We start from the raw sequence: 23,764 nt of genomic DNA, 5'->3' as shown, positions 1-23,764 counted from the left end.
TTCGATTTAACTCTGTGACATCAAATGGGACGCATTTGTTCCAAAGTGTGTCAATTTTAACCATAAATTATGGAACTTTTTGACATAATTTGTATCTAAAGATAGTGAGATTTTGATTCCACGACAATCTTCAGTTGCGTTAAATTGCATTTAGGACTTAAGTTGCACGTCTATCATGTGCTTCACACAGTAAAAGGGCGCGCAACATATTGTAATTGCATTCAAAAAGCGATATTTGACAGTCTTGCCGCCCTAATTTGCAAAGTTTCTTGGCACAGACGACAAAATCATCCCTCGCGTCAAACTATCGCGCCTCGGGTGGAATCTAATAATAAAATACACTGTGCAATTTTCAGTTAGAGAGACTCTTAATTAATTTAAATTCATCGAGAGACGTTGAATTTCACAAACTGCGAACTTTATTCGCAGTCTTTGTCATGCAGGGGTGAAAAAAAGGCACACATAAAAGTTTGTCTGCAGCTTTTTCCGCCAAACAATTGGGCAATCATTAATGGGATTTCCATCTTTCACTTGTAGTTCTGGGCAGGATTTATATACCAGGGCAAATAAATTAAATTGTGTGGTGAAAGTATTTCATGTCGAGTTTTTCAGTCAGTGTTATAATTGAAGATTCGAAGGCAAAACGGCGAGGAAACTCTTGAGGATGTTTGGCAATGTAATGCCAAGTTGAATTGGCAAGCAATCAGAAAGTTTTCCTCCAAATTTTCTCAGACTTCCTTAAATTATGATGCAGAGAGATAATAACACAGGCGAGAGTCTCTTATATTAATATGATGGGAGTGTGCTTGGAAGATTGAAAAACTCTGTTTTTTTTTCACTGTATCGAAGAAGAATCCAATGTTAAAAGTATATTTCAATGAAGAGAAAAGAGGTTCTTTTAACACTCTTCAACTCACTTTCTTTTCTTCTCCATCTCCACCATTCCAGGCATTTTTTCCCTCTGTCATGGGCGAGCATTGACGATATTTTTATGTCTATACAAATGGAAAACAGTGGAAGAGATTGCTAAAGTGTGTAACGGGAAATATGTATTTATGTCCTCCGAGCACACTTTGGAAAGTCTCTCTCTTGGAATTTGTGTTTTTTAGGGAAAAATCACACACAAAAAGTTTCGTCTCCTCCTCATCTCATCCTCGCCTTGCCATTACGTTTGATCCTTTTTCCCCCCATTTATTCTTCTTTTCATAAATCTCACCCTCTCTCTCTCTCTCTCTCTCTCTGTCTCTTGCTAGTGAACTTTTCCTCCCTTTCATGCTGGGCTCCATTTTTTTTCACTTCTTTTCTCAGGGAAATTCTGCCATTTGTGTATTTATATATGTTCTCAGTATCATATAAATATTAATGATTGTACTTCACGTAATTTCTTCTTCTTCTCCTGTCGTCTGACGCGAAAGGATTTCGCCACATCTTTATCATGGCTGTTTTTGGGATCTTTTTTTCTTCACTTCTCTTCTACTTCTGTGTGTGTGTGTGTGTCTCATTGGAAAGCCACCCCAAAAAGTAAACTGTGAGAAAATGAGGGAAAAATGAAAATTAAGGATAATCTCTTCAAAGGGATAAATACTTTCACTCTTTCTCTTACTCACTCTTCCTCTCGGCGTGTCTCCTGCCGAAGGAAATACCTTCGATGGCTGTGTTAACACACGCTGAAATCCCCTTTCATTTGCCTATCTCCGCACAAAAAGCACCTTTTGCACCAGAGTGAAAGATTGCGAAAAGAGTCTTTTGGTTGAATTGAAAATACACGCGCACGCCTCAAATGTTCAAAGTAATTTACGTAATTTGCACCTTTTTTGCGCCCAGTAAACACTCAAATGCAAATTCAACATTTAATCATTCTCCTAACAATAAATTTCACTCTCGCATTTAAATAGGTTTTAACATGATCATTTTCTATAAATATAAAATATTCTCTCTCTCTCTCTCTTCGTGTAAATATGGTATTGTGATGAAAATGAAGAGTTTTTTTTTCATTCCTTTGACATTCCTTGGCTAAAATACTCCCTCTCTAAATGTATCTCCTTTTTTTTCTTGCTACTCACATTCGCACATATTATGGAAGATTGGTTTTCAATAAAAGTCGATTCTCTCACACATTTTTGCGCGCATTATTTATTACATATTTTCTGCGAACAGCTCTCTTTCTCTCTAAATATTAAATAAATCTCCGCTCATATCCTATATTTTCCTGTGTATTTTGAGCTTTGCTGTCTGCTTTTTTTTCTCCTTCTTCTTCTGGTGTGTGTTGGCAATATTTCATGATGGATGACTTGTGAGTGTTTATTTCACGCTTAACTTTCTTGTTATTGTTCCACGTGGTCATATCATATCATTCTTTCCACCATCGCCCATTGACTTGTAAATAAATTCCACCCCTTTTTTTCTAATAATAACAACACCTCAGAGTGTGTATCAATTACCCAAATAATTTCCCATTGAGTGGATTATTTGGTGTGTGTGTGTGTGTGTGTGTTTGTCTGTGCACATTAATTAATTAACTCCTTTTCTCACTTCCTGCTTTTCTCACGGTATTTTTCCGCCTCTGCACCAATCACTCTCTCCTTCTTGATTGTTTGCTCTCGCTGAGCATTGCACACAAACCATTAATATTCTCGGCTATTTTCCTATTGATTACTTTCGCAAATTCATCGACTTTTGCAAAGATTTCCACTTAACCGAACAACAGTGCACTTGAGAATTATTGAGACGCGATACTCAGAGGAAACTTGTAGGGAAATATTTCCCATTAATAACCCATTTTATGCGTCTGAAAGCTCAACTGACTCTACTTCATTTGATAACGTTGATTTGCATGAATTTTTTCCTCTGTACGCGATCTCAGAGTAAATCTCCCTCAGAATCACTCTTTGCGCCTTTAGCGGTGCCTAAACTCACGGCCCGCACTGTAAGTGGGTGTTGCGGAGAAAAAGGATGATTCCTTCGAGAAGGTGTCGAGAAGGGTGCCAATTTCCTCAGCTTGTATTCTCTTTTATCATGTCAGTTCTTTCTGGAGGACACTCAATGTGTTGGTCGTTGGGAGAGAGAAAGGATTTCGATTAAATTCGTTGTGTGGAGGGATTTCTAAGGGGTGTTTGGCGGGGGTGCTTTGTTGTGTCCACACATGGATGGGGGGGGGGGGGAGGTGGGTGGGAGGATCTTGTGCTATTTACCGTCTCAGTCCCATGTGGCGACTCCGCAGCCGGTGACTCTTGCGCCTGCACAGGAGTCTCTTGAAGGCCTGCCGGAACTCTGGCGAGAAGATGGTGTAGATGATAGGGTTGAGCGTGCTGTTGAAGTAGCCCAGCCACAGGAAGATGCTCATCACGATGGGCGAGATGTCGCACGAGGCACAGACTGGAATGAGCACGGCGAGGATGAAAAACGGTAGCCAGCAACAGACGAAGGCGCCTGTGATGATGGCCAGTGTTTTTGCAGCCTTCCGTTCCCGCTTCGAGTCTGTCGAGTTGTGGTGCTTCCGGCGCGTGATGGTCGTCCGGATGGTGGGCGTCGCCGATGTGGCGGGATAAGCCACGGACAGGTCCACGGTGGTGGATTCTGGCTCCACGGCGGGCGGCTTTTCCTTCTCCACGCCGTTGTTGCACGTCTTCTCGGGACTCGTGTTGGTGGACGAGACATTCGTGAAGGCCGTGGTCGTCTCGCTGATGGTCGGCAGCGGCCGTCCGATCACAGTCACCACGGCCGCCGCCACGCCAGCGCTGCCGCCCGCCGCCGTGGCGATCATGCCGCACGGCTGGGCCTGAGCGCCGCTCACCTGCGAACACAAATACACGCGCGTTAGAGTTGCAAAAGCGTCTTCGGCATTCTTCCGTCTGTAGGAATTTTTTTTTCCACCTTACACGTGCCCTCGGAATTCCTCGCCAAGCATCTCCAGTCTCATGCGTGACGGAAAAAAGGGATTTGGCCCCATTAGGTGATCTCTGGGCATTGCAAATCCCACCAAGACATCCGGAAAACAGAGAGGCTTGACGATGGAATCCATGGGCGGACTTTAAAGCAGGTGAATAGTAAAAGTTGCTCCATTTAGTACATCCGAAAAAGGCATTCAAGTCTCACAAGAGTATTTACAATGTTACAAAGTACTTTTGGTTGCAACTTCAAGAAAATTATTTAGAGTTTCGTCAGGGGAAATTAGAAGGGAGAATAGAATTGTTAGAGAAAATGAGAATTATATACAATATTTACATATTTTCCTGATGGAATATCGTCCAAATGATATCTTCTGATTCCTTTTTTTGCAAAATTCCGCCATTTCACTTGCAACTCCATTAGCAGAAGTAGCAGAAATAAAAATTCCAGGCCCAGAAAGGGATTTTCCCGGAAGGAAATTTACTCTCTATTGAGTCTTGGTGACTTCTGTGGAGGTGGAGTTGTTTTAGTGCGCTACCGAAGGTGGTAAAAGTAGCATTTTACGGCTAAAATGTGCCTAGAATGCCGCCCTCTCGGCTCCCCTTTCGCCAGAGCCGACAAATAAACAAAGGCGAGCCAGAGGGATTCTGGGCGCTGGCGAGGAGAGTGAAAATTATACGGTCGTAAGACTTTCTCATGCGGAAGAGCAACGATGCCCGCCCAGGATGTAAATGGGGTGGATACGATGGAAAAAAAAGTATCACGTACGCGTAATATGCGCCGCAATGGGGCTCGATGATGTCAGGCGGAGCAGGGGGCGCAGCAGTGAAGATGTTCTACATGCAGAGGCAGTAAATCTTTCGCGCGCGGTGAACCTCAAGGAGATGATGGAGTTGCACACAGGATTCATGGGCGAGAAGTCTCTTTTCTGGCCAGGACTCGTCCTCCCCTGGCGAGTGGAGGATTCGTCGCCACAAGAGTCCTTCTGGCGGCTCTCGAGTCAATGTATGGAGTGGGTTCGGGCGTGCGAGTGGAAGATACCATGAGAAATGAGATGCGTGCTGAGGGTGGGATTTGCCAGGGATGTTTGTTTTCTCAGGCAACACAGCAGTGGCAATTCCGTCGGTGCGTCGCATCCCAAAACCCAAGGAGTCTCGCCACCCGCCCAACCCCTTCCGAAGGGGATGTCTCGTGCAAATATGCCAGCAAGAGGGAAATATTGCGCACGGAAATTGTGCACAAAGGCGTCTTTCTTGAGCAAAATAACGTAGCTTTTTGACCTCATTTGTGAGCCCAAAACAGCCATTTTAGGCCTCATTGTTAAGTCATAGCAGATCATCAAATTATATTTGTGCTACTTCTCAAAAACAACATGGGGAGGAATTTCAAAGATCTCTAGTTCTACAGCGACATTTTGTGTATGAACTAATCACTTTACAATTGCGGGTTTTGACTGTTTGCGCCAAATTCCACCACTTTATGTTGATAATATCCAGAAATGACAAGAGATTTAGCATACAATTGCTAAAATTTCACTTTATCGTTTTCGCTTCAGGGATCCAAATTGTATTATTTCCCCCTTGTATTTCACCACACACACACACACATACACAGTCAGGCTGACTTCTTGAGTGCTTCTGCTGGTCCCTTCGTTATTGTTTTCCTCTTGGTTTGCACAGGACGCAGAAACATCATCACTTATGCCAGTCTATTATTGTGAGATCTTTCGGTATTCAGCGCGCTGAACTGCCGGCAATCCATCGATTGTGTGCTACTTTTGGGGGGAAATTTCCACACGCCATCCCTCATGATTGGGTCTCAATTTCTAAGACAGAGCTGGCACGTTATCCGAAATGGCATTGTATGGTAATTTGGGAAAGTGATCCTCATTTTCCTCGCTGCCCAAAAATATTCCTCATGTGAAACAATCTATTTCTGGCAGCATTATATTTTTCCCTCATCTTGGCGAAGGCGCCTAATAAAAAAAATCTCCTAATTTAATTCAATTTCTCGGAAAATTGAATTTCATTCGATGTAAATCACTTGCTGCTCTCTCTCTCTCACTGTTGGCGCTCCTTCTTAAGGAATTTCCCTTCATTTTCCCCATTTTCCCCGAAATGTTAATTTAGAAGTAGGGACGCGCGCTAACGACAAAGTGATTTTCCCATCAATCGAGATTTTTCGTCAATGAAGGCGGTTTTTTTTCTCGTGCAGTAATGAATGAGAATTATTATGTAAGGTCTGGCCAAAGTCTTGCGCAACCTGTGCGACTTTAGAGCGCCTTGAGATAGGATTAAAGTGCTGAGAAATTGAACTTGGACAGCCTGTGCTGTCTTTATTGTCTATCCTAAACGTCCTAAATATAAATTCCCCTTCCTCTAATGTCCAACACTCAATGAATGTCTCTCATGCTTGGAAAAACTTGAAGATTTTATTGCGAATTTGGCAATTTTCAGTGTTTATCCACTCCTCCGTCTTATCATGTTGAATCTTTTTGGAGTGGTGGGAAGAAGAAAAAAAATTGCATTGTGATTTCTCTGTGATTTGTTGGCACGATAAGAGTGCGGAGAAATCCTTCTCCATCTTCAGCCGTAGAAGAATCAAAATGCCAATGTTCTGCACTCACATACTTGATTTTGTCTGGGATTGTGAGGTAATTTAGAGAAGTTGTTGAGGAAAGTTTTCCTCAATGGCAACTTTTTCTTTCCTCCCCATCAATTCGAAGAGTTGCTGATGTTTGAAACATGAAGAAAAAAGGGCAACAATCGAGAACAAATTCCTCTGCAACAGCGAGCAATTCACCGCATGTCTCGCCTTGACCCTTCCAATGATCCCGTGTACGCACTTTGGGGAGCTATTTTTGAATTTCTACAACCACAGCGTGAAGTGATGAAATGGATAAGGAGTGGAAAATATTTTTTTCCCTATTCTCTCTCTCTCCCACCCCAAAAACAACCCTGTGTGAACGCTCATGAGCGACAAACGACGTCAGGCCCTGTTTCCCATTTGCCAATGTTTTATTCAAACTTTCAACTTTCTCATTGTTGTGTTTATTCACCTCTTCTTGGCGGGCTTTTTTTCCTCTGTCGCCCTCATACTCTCTTATCTTTTCACGGCTTCTCTGTAAGCTCTCTCTCTCTCTCTCTCTCTCACTCGCTCAACCCCCTTTTTGTCTCTATACTTTTCGCTTCCTCGCTGGGAAATTGTATTATTGCTTATACCTTTTGCCATATCCACTCTCACAACGCTGAGACGCGGTGGCCTCTGGGAAGTTGCAAGGAGAATAGCTTGACGAGATGGATTGTATTGTTATGCTATATTTGTACTTGAGGCTCCTCTCATCTGGGAGCCACTTTATCAACCCCGCCCTCGATATTTTTCACCCTCACACTTCCCGCCGCAATAGCAACAAAACAGCAATTTATAGAAATTGGATTACATTATTGACTGTGTGCTCGGGGAGAGAGCATGGGATTTAAAAGTGAATTCTCCCCTGTTCGCATTATCATTTCCCTCAGGCGCGTTTTGTGCACATCGCGTGCGCTTCACCGCAAAAACGAACGTAAAAAATTATATCTATGCTCCCTTTTTTAATTCATTGGCGCAGTGAAAAAGCATATGTTTATTTTTGCACACCCTTCTGAAGTGGAAAATAAATGTGTGCTTTTGGCCACTCACACCCTGTGCTGTGGATATTAATTTTTTTTGCCCCCAATTGGAGGGAGAAAAAGCTCTCGCGCTTGGACAAAGTGTGGAAAAATTATATTAGGCATTAAATTCACAAAGAGGACAATTTGGTGGCAGAAATTTATGATCATCCTCCAGTAAGGAGTGTACTTAAGGGTTTAATAAGACACACAGAGTTGGCGTGGAGAAAGTGAGTTTTTTATGTACTCTTTCATAATTTTGAAATTGTCGTATAAAAGAAAACTGTCGGAGGAACGGAAGCCACGCCCACGTGAAAGCCCCACCCAAAGGCATCAATCTGATTGAATATCTCATCTTAACTGCTTACTTTCTCAAGATTCTGCTTCTGATCAGCTCAAGCTTGTCCCGTAGAGATTCAATATCCCCCTAAACCGCTCATCTCTCACGATATTCACCCTCAAAGTGCGCGTCCCACATAAAGCCGTCATGGAGGACACTTGAAAGTGGGTGGCAATGAGTATCAAACTCCTTTTGGCGTGTGACAATTGGTGTGGGGCAAATGTATGACGGAAAATCCGTTCAAGAATGCCTTGTACCAGGGATTTACGTGAAAATTTTCTCAGTTTATGCCAGTTTCGGTGAGCTACAATCCCCAAGAATGAGGCCGACGAGGAGATATCATGGGTGAATTGAGTGTAGAAGTGAAATATTATTGTGAACAGGGGCTTCACACCCCCCGAAAATCCCTCACGAGCAATTTTATGGGTTGACAGAGTGTGGCTGGGGATACACATACACATTGTAAGCATAGAGGATCCAACACAATGGAAAGTGATGGCTAGACGGTGGAAATTTTCCGTCGCTCTCATCGCAATGGGATTTAAATTGTCTCCAAAATCGAAATAAGATTATGAGATTCTGTGGCAACATGGAAAATTACAAGCCCTGGGTTTTTCATCCTCATCCCCCTTTTCTCATTTCCCATCAGTTTTGTGCGCTTCTTAATTAGGAATACATGAACACACAAACACAATGAGAGAGGCTGATGAGAAGACATTCATGGGAATTTTCTTCATTTTCTCTCCCATAAACAATTCTCATGAAATGATGGGAAAGGAGGGGGTGTGGGATTCTCCACCGGGCGGCAAATGGAAAAAGATGAAAGGTAAGAGTGGAAAATCGGTAGAATTTTCCATCCTATTTCATTCAATCCTTTTCCCCAACGTCTCTGGGAAATCCATCTGACTGTATAATGTGCAAATTCATTTGTGAAGGCATCCACTGAGGTGAATGTGGCAAAATAATAAATTTTAAATCCCACACACATTCACAAACCATTTTCCAAAATCATCCCCAAAGCGTCTGTGGCTCGGCAACAAGCAAAGGCCACCCGCATGTCAACCGTCTTTGGGGTGGATTTTGCAATATTAATCTTCTTCTGCTCAATTGAATCAATCAAAATCATTTCAAATCACAAAACCTTCCCATCAACAGCACACACACACAAGTCCTTCGCCCCTAAATGCAGAAGCGGCGAATGCTACAAGAAAATCCATTTTTCCCATAGCTTTTTCGCCCGGCGAGAGGGATGGATAAAAAAAAAGCCCGAGGAGAAGAAGTGTGGAAAAAAGTGGATGAAAAAGTAATTCCCAAACCGCACAGTGAAATGCTATAAATGGAAAGATGATTATTTAGGTCAGTTACATCCCAGCCGAGCATAAGCCACAAAATATGTAACGAGGGAGTGAAATTGACACACAATTGGGAGCTTTTTGCCGTGTATTTTTTTGCCCTAGACATGATATTTCACGAGCTTTTTTCTCTCATGTCAACATGCGCGAGATAAACTGTGTGAAGCGCAGCTTTTTCCAATACATTTTAATAAATTTCTCCCGAAGTTACTTTGCTGGCGGATTTAATTTGCAGAATATGTGAAAGTGGCACTAAAAATATTAAACTGCATCCGTCAGAATTTATATCTCGCATGATTGAATCATCAGCATGTTAAAAATTGAAATTTATTCAAAAAAAAAAAGCTCTTCGGTGGCAGATTACAATTAATTTTAGATGGGAATTTTAACTCGATCAAATGAATTGAATTCAAGTCTTTCGGACACTTTAATGGAAGTTTTCCTATTATTTCAATTTCCCACCCTGACAAGGATGTGAAAGTTATGTAAATTAGTTTATGTGCTTCTGAGAAGGGTGGAAAACATGTGGCAAATTTTTCCATCTCACTGAATTTTTCCACTGTTTGACGAGCAGTTTTCTCGTTTTGTACCACGTGCCGAAATATACGCACAGCATTCAATTAAATACACATAATATCGATTTGTGTGCACAGCAAAACGCGCTTATTTCTGCTTGAGTTTAACGACAAAAAAGGCACATAATAGCCGAAATTGGCGCTCCGACGAAAGCTGCTGCCCAGGAATTTAGAAAACCAAAATATCCCACACATCGTGGAGCCCATATGGGGGAATTTTGCGTCCCAAAATTGAAAATACACACCAAATGGGGCGTGTGGAAGTCCGGGAGGGTGTTTCGGGGGTGGGAGAATGGCATGGAAAATTCAAAGCTCGGGGTCTTGTGTGCAGCGCGCGTCTGCCTCGAGGCGGACGAAGCCTTGTATTCAATATTTAACGTAGTTCGGTTCCTCAACTATGAATAATCAATGTGACAGCACGAACTTTTTTCCACCATGTGTACAAACAAAGCCCCCTCGTGCCTAAGAAAACTATACACGCCTTTGTCATGGTGGAATGTTGCATGGTTAATTCCTCGTCGGGCTTTGTTTTTCTTTCTCACCCACCCAGCTTTAATGGGTCTGGAAGCCCTTTTCACGGTGAATAAATCTTTCAAGGGATACTTCCGGTCAATGGCCATACTTTGCGCGTCGTGCTCACATTTTCCACCCGCTAAATTAAGTTGTGAGAGGCAAATTTGTGTGTAATATTGAGAAAATCACGATTTCCTTTTGTTTTTTTCTTTTTTCATCAGTCAGAACAACATTTTTCCTGGTCTCGCCATTCAAGGTGAAAGAAGGAAACCTTTCCAATTTACCTAACTTCCTATTCAAACTACATGTAAAGTATGAAGACATACAAAGAGCCATTGTACGGCGGAGACTTAAATGAAATCACGACCGTGAGAGTGAAAAAAAAGCTCAATAAAGCTCTCTAGTATGAAAAGCGTGGCAGTTTATTTTTTGCCTACGCTCTCTGAACGCCATTTATCAAACAAAAAAAGGCAACGCGAAGCGTATTATTAAATATTTACGCACAGAAATTAATAAATATTGCAGTGAGCATGCAAAATCGAAAGCTTCTCCGCGCGTCGCTGAAATTTTTGGCATTTTGCAATTTCATTCTTCCTTCTCCATCAAATCCTTCCGCACACACACACACACATTTCCTGCGGCACTCTCGGCAAATTCTTCACTATTAGCTGTGCAAATAATCATGATTATTTGCACAAGGAAGACCGAAAGTGGGCAGAAAAAAGAATTAACATCACAGTTCTTGTAATTTTAGTCTCCTCGCTTTAATTTAACCCTCATTCTGGGGGTGGTTTTTTTTCCTCCTGCGCTCGCCTTTCATGCTGAAATCGGTAAATCACAGGCCTCTGACCTCCTTCTCGGCTTTTTGCGGTTAAACTCCGCACACCGCCCACATTAATTTCCCCAAACTCTAGCCCGCCGTTTAGCCTGTCTCTCCGGGCTGCAATCAGTGGCGTAGGCTTCATGTCTTGAGCTTCTTGGCATGAGTTTCTGCAAGTGTGTCTTGAAATTCAATCACTTTGAAGTGTTTGAGGCTCAATTTTTTTAAGTGAAGCACCAAAACACTTAGAAATTATCGAATTACTTGCTGACTGTAATTTAGACCAATTATTTTACCCAAAATATTAAAATTTTACTGCAGTAAATTAATTTTTCAATGTGTTTTGTGTTAAAACTTCCATGGGAAGAGAAGTAATGAAAACCGCACTTGTAAACAATTGTTGTAACAGTTTGAGATGTGTTTGAAAAGTACTCATTTCACCTCCAATTTGAGTGCTTCTTTGAGCTTTAAGTTTCGGCGCTACGCCACTGTTGACTGATGGCTTTAATGCACAATTGCCGGGCTTAATTAGTATATTCATAGGGAATTTCCAGCGCCGGCGACGTGAGGCCAGGAGACGCACTGATCACATGCAACGGGAGAATTAGTGGGGAAGAAAGACAAAGAGCGCTGCCAGGTGGATTGAGGGATGATGATCGTGGCGATTGTGTGCTGAATAGCAATAAGAAAGGTGCGACTGTACAAGGAGGCGCACAGGAAAAAGGGCAGCTGAGAGAGAGAAAGAGCGTGACGCGCGCGGGGTGGGAAATTAGGGAAAATTGGAGTCATGACATAGGGGGGAGTGAGAGGGTGGCGCGCCACAGAAAAGAGCACAGAGAATTGTAAGACAGTCGGAGGCTCGCACGATAAAGCCGGAGGAGGAAGGTTAATTATCCAAAATAATTTAGTGTAGTGCGTCACAACATAAAGTACCTGACGTGTTTTCTCTCTCTTCATCTCTCTTCTACGCTTTTTCATGTGGCCCGGTGTTTTTCGTCTAACTAAGCGATAGTATAAATTCACCTGTTGTCGCCGACGGATTCGCTTGCGCGCCGTCTGAAAAATGCGCCAATACAGCACGAGGATGACAAGGAGTGGCAGATAGAAGCTGGACGCCGTGGCGAACAATTGATAGCCCACGTCCTGCGACACCATGCACTTCAGGTCAATGTTGAGTCTATTGCTCCACTCGGGATCCTTCCAGCCCAGCAGCGGCGCCACCGACACGAGGAACGACAGCGTCCACACCACAAGAATCATCACGCCGATGCGTCGCGCCGTGCGCTGATGGGCATAATCTATGTCAGTCACAGCCCAGTATCTGCAAGTGGAGAACCAGAGAGCTTCACAAAATGCCCTTCAACCGCATATCACATGATTACACTCGCGGAAATCACCACTTAAGCCCACCCACTCGAGCCTCATCCGGCTCCAGGCTGAGCCTGCGATCCTTCCTGCTCACTCGCCCCACTTCCCATCGCATTTATGCGAATTGGCGGAAAATTGTAAGACACGGCAAAAGTTTGTTCAGCCCTCGAGAACTTCACCTTTGACCTTCTAGCACGGAATTTGACTCGAAGAGTCTGCTTCGAATCATTGCCAAGGCGATTGAGCTGTGGCTCGTGTCACGATTTAAATTGAGGACTAAACTCAAAGGAGATTGTGATCTATTTGCCCAACGAATGATTAACAAATGTAAGAAAAAAAAGATTAAAAAATAGGTAAATTTTTCTTTCTAGCAATAATGTGACTTATTGAATATTTATCACAATTTAAACAATTTCAAATGCATTTAATATGCATTAGAATAACGTGAATCTTTCAGTTAAAAGGATAAGTTTTGTACTTTACTGAAAAGTTCGCAATATTTACTAGGACAGGATCAAAGATCCAAGGATGCAAAAGTTGTGTCTTGTTTTCTCTGCATTCGACAGAAAGGATCTTAATTAATATATTTTCAGGTCATATTTACATAGATGAAGTTTTCGCAAGAACACCCAAAACACTATCCAACTAACGAGCAGAAAATAAATGTTTAATTAAAACTGCACTCTTAGATACAAAATTCGAGACTTTTGATGAAGTTTCTCACTCATGCGAAAGTCTTATGATAAAAGACAATATTTGCTCTATTTCCGAGCGTATTTTCTGGAAAATACACCTCGCCCACCATTATCACGACATCCTGTTGCGATGATAGTTTTCCTCTTGGCAATATGTTCAGCAAATCACTGACACACAAGTCGTTAACCCATGAATTGATTACTCGCGGTGTGTTTCTGGGAATTCTATTTAACATATTTGTTATCATCCACGCGAAAATCCATGCTTTATGGCAACAGTGTGTCAGGCGCGGGAAAAATGGCTGCGGAGGGTGGGAAAATTTTCATATAGATGGGCTGAGACACACAGAAGTCCATCAATCAATCAATCTCACCATCAATCATTCGCTATATTGCCGCGTGTTTTCGCGCGCGCGGAAATGGGGAGTCGCAAAGGGAGGAAGAAGAAGAGCTCTTTTCTCACCTGTCCAAAGCTATTGCCACCAAGTGGAGAATCGATGCCGTGCAGCAGAGAACATCGCTCGATGTCCACATATCACAGAGTTCGGCGCCCAGGCGCCACTCCTGGGACACCTCGTACACAGCGCTGAGCGGCATGACCAGGCACGCCACCAGCAGGTCCGCCACGGCCAGCGACAGGATCAGGTAGTTGGCCACGCTCTGCAGATTGCGCTCCAGCAGGATGGCGGCAATCACGAAGACATTCCCTGCGAAGTCAGGCGGAAAAGATGCGATGTTTAGTTAAATTTAGTACACATCAAGCATTGTGAATAATTAATCGAGGGCCCCTCGCGTTGGGCGTCCCACAAATCACAGCCCGTGCAAAATATATAAAGGTTCATTTGCCTCGCATTTCTAATTTGGTAGCTATTTTCCTAATCAATTCTCGTCGCGTTAATCCTCCCGCTTTAATCTTTCACACGAATTGAGAGAGTGGAAAGTTTACACGCGTGAAAGGACGATTGCGCGAAAAGAGAGGAACGCGTACAAATTACCAACATGGCAAATAGATGAATAATCTGTTCCACTTTCATCTCTCTCTCTCTCTGTTAATGGCAAAAAGCCATGTGGAAAAAGAGTGAAATTTATCTCTGACACATCAAATTGCTTTTCCCTCTTCGGCACTCTCTCACAACCAAAATTCCACCCTCAATCGATTATACCAACTGAAGATCTGTGTGAGTGTTGAGAAAATGTAAATTGTGGTTTTCCATTTCGGATATTTTCAATTGATAAACCTCGCCCTCCACAACCCCAAATTGTGGCACTAAATTATCCGCCTGGTTACCCTCGATGGTGACGCGTGAATCCCTTTCGAGATTAACATCTAAATATTGTAGTACTTCACTGGATTTCCATCTACATAATCAAGTCATATCTATGCCTTTTCCCTACTCACTCTCTTGGCTTTCCCACGCGAAAAATAATACACACCGCATAAAGCGCGGAAAAGGCATTATGGCAGAAAATATGGAATGCGTTTTCCAATAAAATATCATCACAGATAAAAGGAAAATACATATATTGATTTCGCCACACTCAAAATAGAAATCAGAAAGCAATTCTTTCCCACATGCCGCCAAGACCCTGACCAAGGGCAAGATATTGAGGGTGGAAGTGGTGTACAGCTCAGGGGAAGTCTTAAGACAAGTCTTAGGCATTTCTTACACCAATATATTACTGAGATTAGAGTATAATAGGCTATAAATTAATGCACAAATTCAAGAAAAGTGCTAAAGAAAGATGAAGACTGGCATAAAGATGTACAGATTTCAGCCATATTATCTGCCCCTTGTCCTTGACTTTCACAATTCCTCATGCAATTGTCTTTGGTAAATTTGTGTCTTCTGCTGTGCCTCAAGGTGGATTTCCATGTCTAAGAGGCACATGATTGACATGCAAATTGCCTAACATTCACCTCTGGTTATCGATTTGGTGAAAAGAAAGTGCTTTAAATAAATTTCCACACCTTTCCCTCTCCTTAACCCTCTCAGTCATCTTTCAAATTAAATTTCAGATCATGTCTCTTCCCGAGACGCTCCTTCAAGCATTTAATTCACTTTGCAGCACTCTCAGCTTTAACGGTCGAATCCGGCCGAAAGAACATCGACAACTTTAAATGCTTCTCCCATGTGGCCTAATGAAGCATCAGCCGATGAGGGGGTGGGCGAACCGCCCCAGAGCGGACGATATATTGAAAAAAATAGAGCACACAGACAGGCAGAGATGAAAAAAGGAACAATGTTTTATACAGTGAGTGTCGTCATAAAAAAAGGGACATAAATCTCTTGGGGGAGCTTTTTCTGGTTCTCCCCTGGATTTCGTCTCCTCTCTCGTGTGGCATACCTCTTGACATTCACCCTCAATTGTGAGGGAGGATTTGTAACTTCTCCGTTTTATTATTTGCAAATTTATTGGAAAGTCAATGACATAATTTCTTTATTGGTAGACGCTCGTCGAGCGTCCTCGAGTGGGTGAAGGAAATTGGGGAGCTTTCCATTGGCGTAGGCCTGAGATATTAAAGCTCCACTTTTGCGAGAGAATGATTTTGGAATGTGAAGGTTTATTGAGAATTCTTGGAAAAATGTCGCTGTATTAACACAACATTTTGGAATGAATTCTTTTGAGTTCGATCGAGCTTGATTCATCTAAAAAATGTTTATGAACAGGACTTGTGAGTTGGTAGTTTTCTGAATGATTGAATATGACTCAGAGAATTAACATTTTACACACGATCTATTTAAGACGTTAATAAGGCTTAACAGAGATTTCCTTCCAAGACAATTGCCAGCAGTTCACTTAATGTCACGACTTCTGAGGTGCTTTCTGTGCCTTAAGCGACCTTTTCTAAAACTCTCAGAAGAAATTCTTGTCCTATTTCATTGCGGATAATCCAGGCGATTAGCTCTAGAGCATGTTAATGCAGTGTTTGAGAAAGAAAAATGACTAGCAATTACAAATTCTGTATGGAAAACCGACAATAAAGCGAATGCTTCACAATCCAGTCTTAACATTAAAGTTTCATATTTGGTAATGCTCGGCATTTTGTTAAATATTTTTTTAATAAAACCACCGCTGTAGTTTTTATTGGCTGATTTTCAGCGCAATATCAATTTGCAACAACTTTGTTGTGGGCAAAAACAACCCATGCTATATTGGAAAATTAATCAAAGAGCTTGTAAAATGAGTAATTCTCAAATTAAAAATTGTGTTTTGTGGTTTTGTGTAATTTTATCACAATTAATATATTATGGTTTATTACAAAAGTCCGGAAATCAGCGCTCAATAACCATTATTATATCGATTATATAGCGAAGAAATAATGTGTGACGATAATAATTCTAAACAGGCACTAGAGAATTGATGTGCTAATTGTCATTATGAGGAATTGCTCAATAAAGAGCTCAAATCGATGTCCATTTTCTCGCTATGCTTATGTTTATTACCTTCTTTATCCCCTTGTCGCATAGACAACTTTACTTTCTGCCCTCTGGAATGGACACTCATGCTCGCAAGCTTGTACTATATTTGCAGACTTTCAAAATTTATAGGAGTTGCGATGGGAGCGAAGCAATCTGCATGATTACTCTCCGTGCGAGTGAGTCTAATGAGAGCAACTTGCGAAATGAATATGTTTCATAAACTTTAGCTTAACATGACGCTACACAATGAAAGTATGACAGAAATTTCCAAAATTAATACTGCAATGTGTCTGCAAAAAGTCAAATGTGAGCCTCAGCGAGGAGAGAAGGAGCTTTGCTAGATGAAACTTTTCCACCCCGACAAATATTTATTTGCATAAGTAAATTATGTACAATCTTTCGAAGTGAAATGTTACACTTGCATCGCCGCGGTTTTTTCTTCTCTCTCTCTCTCTCGCTCTTCTTCGAGCGTCTGTCACTTTTCCAACTGTGTCTCTTGGTGGAAATTCTATTTGTCGGCGCGCCGCTGCAGCTGAAGGAGTGAGGAAAAAGGTGACGAATTGAGCATTTTAATCCCTCAAGGGATTTTCCTTTTCGCCATTTCCAACGTGCTTGTCGCGTCGAGTTGGAAAAATTGGATGAAAATTTATTTCATATCAGCAGCTTCTCTTCAGTCGCACAGGAATAAGCATGAGAAGTGAGGATAATTTTTTGCTGGATATTTGCGCATTTCTTGGCAAATTGAATTTGCCACCGGGAAAATATTTACCTTATACAAGCATCGTGATATTGCAGGAATGTGTGAGTGTGTGTGTGTGTGTACATATTTTCCAGCTTTGCTCGGGGGTGAAAAATGAGCAACAGACTTCATTATTTCACCTCCGCAAATTATCCGTAATTAATTACTAGACTTCTGCATGAAAAATGGTCGGGAAGCAATATTACAGATGTGCGACAGAGCAGTGGTGAAAATTATTTGATTAATTGACACAGATCGAGTGTTATGGAGCTGAATTTAATTTTTTTTTCCACCCTCTCGATGTGGAAAACACAGCACACGAGTTCAACACTGTGCGTGCCAATGGCTGAAAATTAATTTTCATATCATTCTGCCATTTGTATATCAACAATGTGGACAAGAGTGGAGAGTGTGTGGCAAATGAGAGGGAAGAAGACAATAATATAATTAAAAGTTTATTGCAATCCACCCACTTTGCGCCGCCCTCAAAACTTTCAATTTGTCAAACAGCATAACAAGTGTTGATGGTGGAGAAAAATGCCCGCAGAGAGATTTATTGCCATCGCCACTGCCATGATAAAAAGTTATAATAATTTTTCAGCAAAAGCAGAGAGAGAGAAAAACACACCTTAAAAATTCCAACGACAGTCGCATGAACTTGCCATGATTTTGCCATGCGGTCTGAAGGTGGAAAAGAAGTTTAGTGCGGGAAATTTTATGATGATTCTCACATATATATTTCAATGAAATTCACCTGTGTTTCATGCATGGCAAGGCAACATTTAATAATTTTGTACTTTACAGTTTCCTCAAAACACACTGTCTTACATATGTAGTATTTCATTAAATGAAAATTGTTTATGAGGATGTTTATGGAGACGTAAAGTTGAACGATAATTAATAATTATTTCCCACTATAATAAACCCATGCAAGAACATGTTATATTACACCGCACAATTCCAGAATCTTTTGAATATGCCTGAGCACAAGAGCAGACTTGAGAGTCTGGCATTATGCTCTTGTTCACCCTGGAAAACACCCCCATATCTCCGTGTATAATAGCATTTTCTGACTACACATTCGCCACTGCACAGGCAAAAACGGGGCGCAGAAGACAAAGTGGGAAATTACATAACCTGCAATACATAAAACTACCCCTCTTCCCACAGAATAGTTCGTTTGTAATTAATTCAATTTTACATGGTTGTTACTTGGAGAATCAAATTGAATCACGCTTTTTACTCCACCTTTCAACAACACAGCATCCAATCAATGTGCAACAATACGGAGAGTTTGATGTAACTCATATGCAGAGCATTCTATGGCTATTCATAATTACATCGCTCTGCAATTTTCCTCGATGTCATCTGTATGCAAAATTTCCACGCAATTAGTTGTGATTTTAATTAGTCATTGCGTTTGAAGGAAGCTTTTTCCGGTGATGAAAAGAATTTTCAATCAATTTCATCCATTTTTTGTTTGAATATATTAACATTTTGCTTTCCTGTCAGTCATTTGAAGAGATTAAACATCAGTGCTTGTTATAAATTGCTTTTGATTGCATATTTGCAATTTTCATTGAAATCATTTTCAATTCACATGAATTAAATACGCTAATTAGTAAGTCTTCAAAAACTTTACAATAAATGTAGAAAATATGAATTTTAAAAATTGAACTGCATTTCAAATACTATTTCAATTAATCACATGAAAATACAAAAATGTACATTTCTGCAGTTCGATTGAGGGTTAAAAATCACTTAACAAATGAGAAACATTTCAAGAGCAATTGCAATTCAATTGCCACGCATTTTATTGGCACATTTAATGGCACTGCACGTGGGAAAACTTGTCAGAGAAAGTTATTTGAATAGCATTCAACTTGACTGTGCTGTGTTGGCCTAAATAAACCAGAGATGCCGCACTAAAGAGCTTTCGCAATGTGAAACGCCAATAACACTTCAATTAGGTGGATCAGAAGTTACGTGTGCGCAGCGAAGCCAGAATAACTGCACAGTTTAGCCGTTGATATGTAATTAATTGGAAAATGCCTTTTCCAAAGTTACACTGTCAAAGTGCAGGAGTGGCAAAAAGTGATAGTATAGAGAGATAGGCTAACGATGGAAATGTGTTTATATTCGCCTGGTTGGCGATTGCGAACGATAAATTTGCTGCTTTATTAATTTATGATTATTGCGGGGCGCCTCACGACTCAATTTATTAATATTTAAAAAGCCCCTCATTTCCCCATTCGAGCGCTCGTACTTTTACACCATTATTTCTGATAAAACCACATTATTAACGACGTCGCATTCGCGGGGGCGCCGCGCGACGGAAAAAAGCTCGTCTATCGCAACCTCAAACTTGAGTGACAGGTCAAGGTTTTGCTGCGAAGTGAGAACTTTCTCGCCGCGATGTATCGCGATGGAATTTTCAATTTCCCAATGTGAAATATGATCCGTGTTCAACTGCTCCCCAAACGACTGCCACCTTTTTGCCGCATGTAAATTTGACATGATGTACATATAAATTTGGCCAAAAGTGCGGCTAAGAGATAAAGTTTAATAATAATGGTGGTGAATTTTCCTCCTCCGCACACACACAAACACGCAGAATATTGCCGAAACATAGATTTTGAAGACAATGAGCGCCACACAGGGAAAGTTTCTCGCAAAGTTTCATTCAATTATCTTCAATAATGGAATAATAATAATCAATTTGGCAAAATATATGGGTTTGGTGGCGCGCGGACGGGAAAAAGGAGCGCGCGAGTGAATCAGATAAAAATTCCAATACAATTGAGATTGAGGAGATTCTGCGTCTTCGCGCCTGTGTAACAAAGGTGAGTTGAAATTTTTCTCATCTCCTCTAATCATATCCGAGCCAGTGCTGATATACATTTAGATCAATTTTGCTGATTAGAATAAATTCATTTTGGATGCGGAGAGTGAGAGGAGTGCGAAGAAGGTGCGCGCCGAGCGCGGGAAATTATGCTAAATCGCAGTCTCAAGAGCCACCATTAGGGTATTTATGGTTATACTTACACACGGAAAAACAAAGTTCCGTCTAAATAAACTTTCTCAGTCACTTTATGGCTCGTTATCTTCCCAAGGTTTCTATCTATCAATATTTGCTCGGGATTTTAAATAATCCCCCAAACGAAAAGCATTGCCGAACTGATGCTGCGACGTGACTCGCCGCAAATCATAGGCGAAATATCTGTTTATTGTGCACTTTCGTGGCCAAACTCTGGAGTTTCTCAAGAGTCCAGATGAAGAGCGATCTGTCTAAGTACGTAGTTGAGATTTTAAAAAGTTTCACTTTGCGGAAAACATTGTATTTGTCATGTTGTTCAACTTCCTCTTCGCTTCGCACACAATCTCCACGCTCTCCCCCACCCACCCACCCTTAATCGCATTCCTGGCGCTGTGAGATTGGCGAGAGAGATTTCCGGGGCACAGAAGAAGAGGCACTCAGAGAAAATGAGAACTATTCCAGAAGATGGCACAGGAGAACAATCCAGCCGAACATTCATGGAAATGTCTTCCACTTCACTCAACATTTTTGTACTCAATTGAGATCAACAAATCTCCTTCGCAACACACAATATCGCACAAGTAGTGTGGATAGTCTTTGCAAGAGGCTCTCAAGTAGGCAATTTGTGAGCTAAACAAGATGCACTTGCAGCCGAGCAACACGGAAAAATTGATGTTATTTCTTTGATGGAAAGCATGACTTTGCTCGCAATTCACTATTCACAAATTTGCTCTCTCTATCTCTCTCTCTCTCTCTCTCTCTCTCTCTCTCGTATATGGAAATTTATTCTGCAGCGCAATCTTGCAATAAGATTCCATTTTACAGATAGTCTCGGAGCACTGAAGTATTTCCCGCTGTCCTTTGACATTGCAATATCCTCATGTTCATTTATGTTTCATATTATGTTGAACTCTTGTGCAGTTCGCCTCATATAAAGTCCTGTGAAGGGGTTCCAAAGTGATGCTGCACAGTGAAGAGGAAGTTATATTGAATGTTTATGAAATTCTAAGAATTCTGCACACTTGTCTGCACATGTCACAAGACTTTTCAATTTATCAGACGCTCGATAAACTGTTCTAATCACAAAATGAAATTGAAAATAACAATATATTTCAATTATATTTGGGTGAAAACATGTGAAACCTTCTATAGTTGTGAAATACACTATCTATAGAGGGTTCTGAGTTTTCTTGAACAAGTTTAGTAAAGTTCCATTAGTGTTGCTTAAGACGAAAATTACTTCAAGAATAAGAAAGATATTTTTATTCAATTTAGTTTGTTGGAATTGAGATGTTTTCAAAACGTGATTACATATGAAGATTGAAGAAAATTTAAGTTTGGACATTTTTCTGCAATGTTAATTTATCGCTGGCCACAAAAACTCAGTTATTTTCCCCATAAGATAAACAGAACAAATGCCTGTGTCTGTTCAAAAGGAGTTTCATAAGTTGCCCTTGCTTTAAACACCCAATTTCGCTCAATTTCCACACAAGAAACACCTTCAACGCAGAGCACAATTGTCGCTGCTTGATTTCAGTTGCGCCCCACGAATTTCTCAATCAGCGAGATGAATTCAGCATCGCAGTGACGAAAACTAAAATTACCGGCGCCAAGAAAGCATATCGCGCTGTGCAAATAAACATAAAAGCCCGGCGCGCGTCAAGGTGTGGCGATGATAGTGTTTTCCCACAGCAATTGCTCGCCTCCTGCTGTAAATCCCACTCGCGAGAGAGCCACAGACTGATATCTGGCAGAGAGGAATGAGATTTCTGTGTTCACTCACCGATCACAGTCGCTAGAATGACGATCCCGAGTATTACTGCTGTCGCTATCATCGTGAGCAAGATCTCGCCGTTGGGCGAGAAAGAGTCTGTCCTGTTCCAACTCACGCCACTCGTGCCACTCACGGCAGTCACGTCAACTGTGGCCTGACTCGCGTTCACCACACTCACGGGGTCACAGTGGAAGAAGTGCGTGCAGTTCACGAACACCCATTCAATTGACTGGACGCTGAGGTTGGCCGCGGTCGGCTCGGGTGTGCTTGTTGCCGGCGCTCTGGTGGCTGAACTGTGCTCGCCGGCACCACTGATTGAAGTGGAGAAGTTGCTCAGGAGTCCCGTGAGTCCGTTGTAGAGCCCAAGTCGCCACAGTGGCGCCTGATCCGTGTCATCATTTGACGACGGTGGACTTTGCTGATGCTCAGGACTATCATCTGGACGAGACCATGGCCACCATGAAGGGAAAAGCTCATTCATCTTCCTCTCCTGCGCACCTCTTCACGCCCTCCAGGCCACGATTTTTCGCCCGGCCTCTCTCCTCGTCTCTACACCGCACTCATCAATTCCATGCTCTCACACTTGGGCTTCAGTGGGTGGCGGCGCTCAGTCGCCGAAGTGATGTAGAAATTTAATTGATTCCCAGGATCAGGTGAAACTCACTCAATCCACTCAATAATTCCTCCATCGTCACACACTTCTTTGCAGCCCCCGAACCTTCCTGCGGGACGCCCTCACACGGTCTGTGCACCTGACAATGATGATGATGTTTCTTGATGAGGCAAACACTCACACCTCACCAGCCAACCAGCGAGACAATGTATAAATTGGCATGTGAAGGAGTGAGACACATATGTTAGTTAATTAATGATATGGATTATCGTATTACATTCTCCGTCCAATTAGTCTTTACACTTCAACGCAAATTTGTGGAATATGTCGCTATGAATACCGTTTTAAATTACACCCAATATTATTCGCCTTCCAACTCGCACGAAAGATTCTCGCCTCACGACTCACTCAGTCCGTCGCACACTTTCTGCACAAGAGAAGGGTGTGGGAATTAATTTATGGTATTGCAATCTTCAATTACTAATGAAGAGTTCTTGCCATATTACAACATTTTCTCTCACTCTCCCACACTCCAAATGCTCACGTGCCCTTTCAACTCCGCCCGATAATGCCGAAGAAATCCCACTCGCACTCTCATGAGTTGTTCAAGATTGACTCACATTCGAGGGGCATTTACCTGCCTTTCTCAAGGCACTTTTGCCACCCCCTCTTCTGACTCTGGCATAAAATGCCATCGCAAAATAATATTTTCTTTAGAAATCGATATCTCCACGTTCCGCGCCTTCATCTCTGTACACATTCACGTCTCAATCAGACTGGCTTTTGAGAATGGGATTGTGTTTCTTTGCTGCAATAACCAGAAATCTTGTTTACAGCCAACCGCGCGTATACACAATCATGCCTATGATGGATTTCGCAAGACAATGAGCATCACAGAGCCTATTTTGAGAATTAAATTCATACATTTCACTGCGGTGTCGAATAACTGACTTTTTCCGAAATCAACATCCCAAATATTCA

General features: G+C 41.8%; 1 protein-coding gene across 1 annotated transcript; it reads right to left on the bottom strand.

Annotated features, from left to right (window-relative positions):
* Positions 1-742: 742 nt before the first annotated feature.
* On the bottom strand, positions 743-22,270 carry LOC132265057 (5-hydroxytryptamine receptor-like). The gene is made up of 5 exons (XM_059765500.1): positions 22,180-22,270; positions 13,662-13,905; positions 12,159-12,456; positions 3,192-3,793; positions 743-3,028 (listed from the first exon to the last, which is right to left on the bottom strand). The coding sequence occupies exons 1-5, from the start codon at positions 22,229-22,231 to the stop codon at positions 3,019-3,021; spliced, it is 1,206 nt and encodes a 401-aa protein (XP_059621483.1). The 5' UTR covers positions 22,232-22,270; the 3' UTR covers positions 743-3,018.
* Between the last annotated feature and the right edge of the window lie 1,494 nt (positions 22,271-23,764).

Source organism: Phlebotomus argentipes, unplaced genomic scaffold, assembly GCF_947086385.1.
Source record: "Phlebotomus argentipes unplaced genomic scaffold, Phlebotomus argentipes genome assembly contig_2, whole genome shotgun sequence".
In the NCBI taxonomy this organism is placed as follows: Eukaryota; Metazoa; Arthropoda; class Insecta; order Diptera; family Psychodidae; genus Phlebotomus; species Phlebotomus argentipes.
The sequence above is the reverse complement of the archived record's forward strand: the minus strand, read 5'-3'. Positions and strand labels throughout refer to the sequence as shown.

What these genes read in the sequence shown, in the direction of transcription:
- LOC132265057 (XM_059765500.1), bottom strand. Translation starts at nt 22,231, where the DNA reads ATGATAGCGACAGCAGTAATACTCGGGATCGTCATTCTAGCGACTGTG. An exon ending in CATTCTAGCGACTGTGATCG is followed by an intron (nt 13,906 to 22,179) that starts GTGAGTGAACAC and finishes CTGACTTCGCAG; the next exon opens with GGAATGTCTTCGTGATTGCC. An exon ending in GTGGCAATAGCTTTGGACAG is followed by an intron (nt 12,457 to 13,661) that starts GTGAGAAAAGAG and finishes CTCCACTTGCAG; the next exon opens with ATACTGGGCTGTGACTGACA.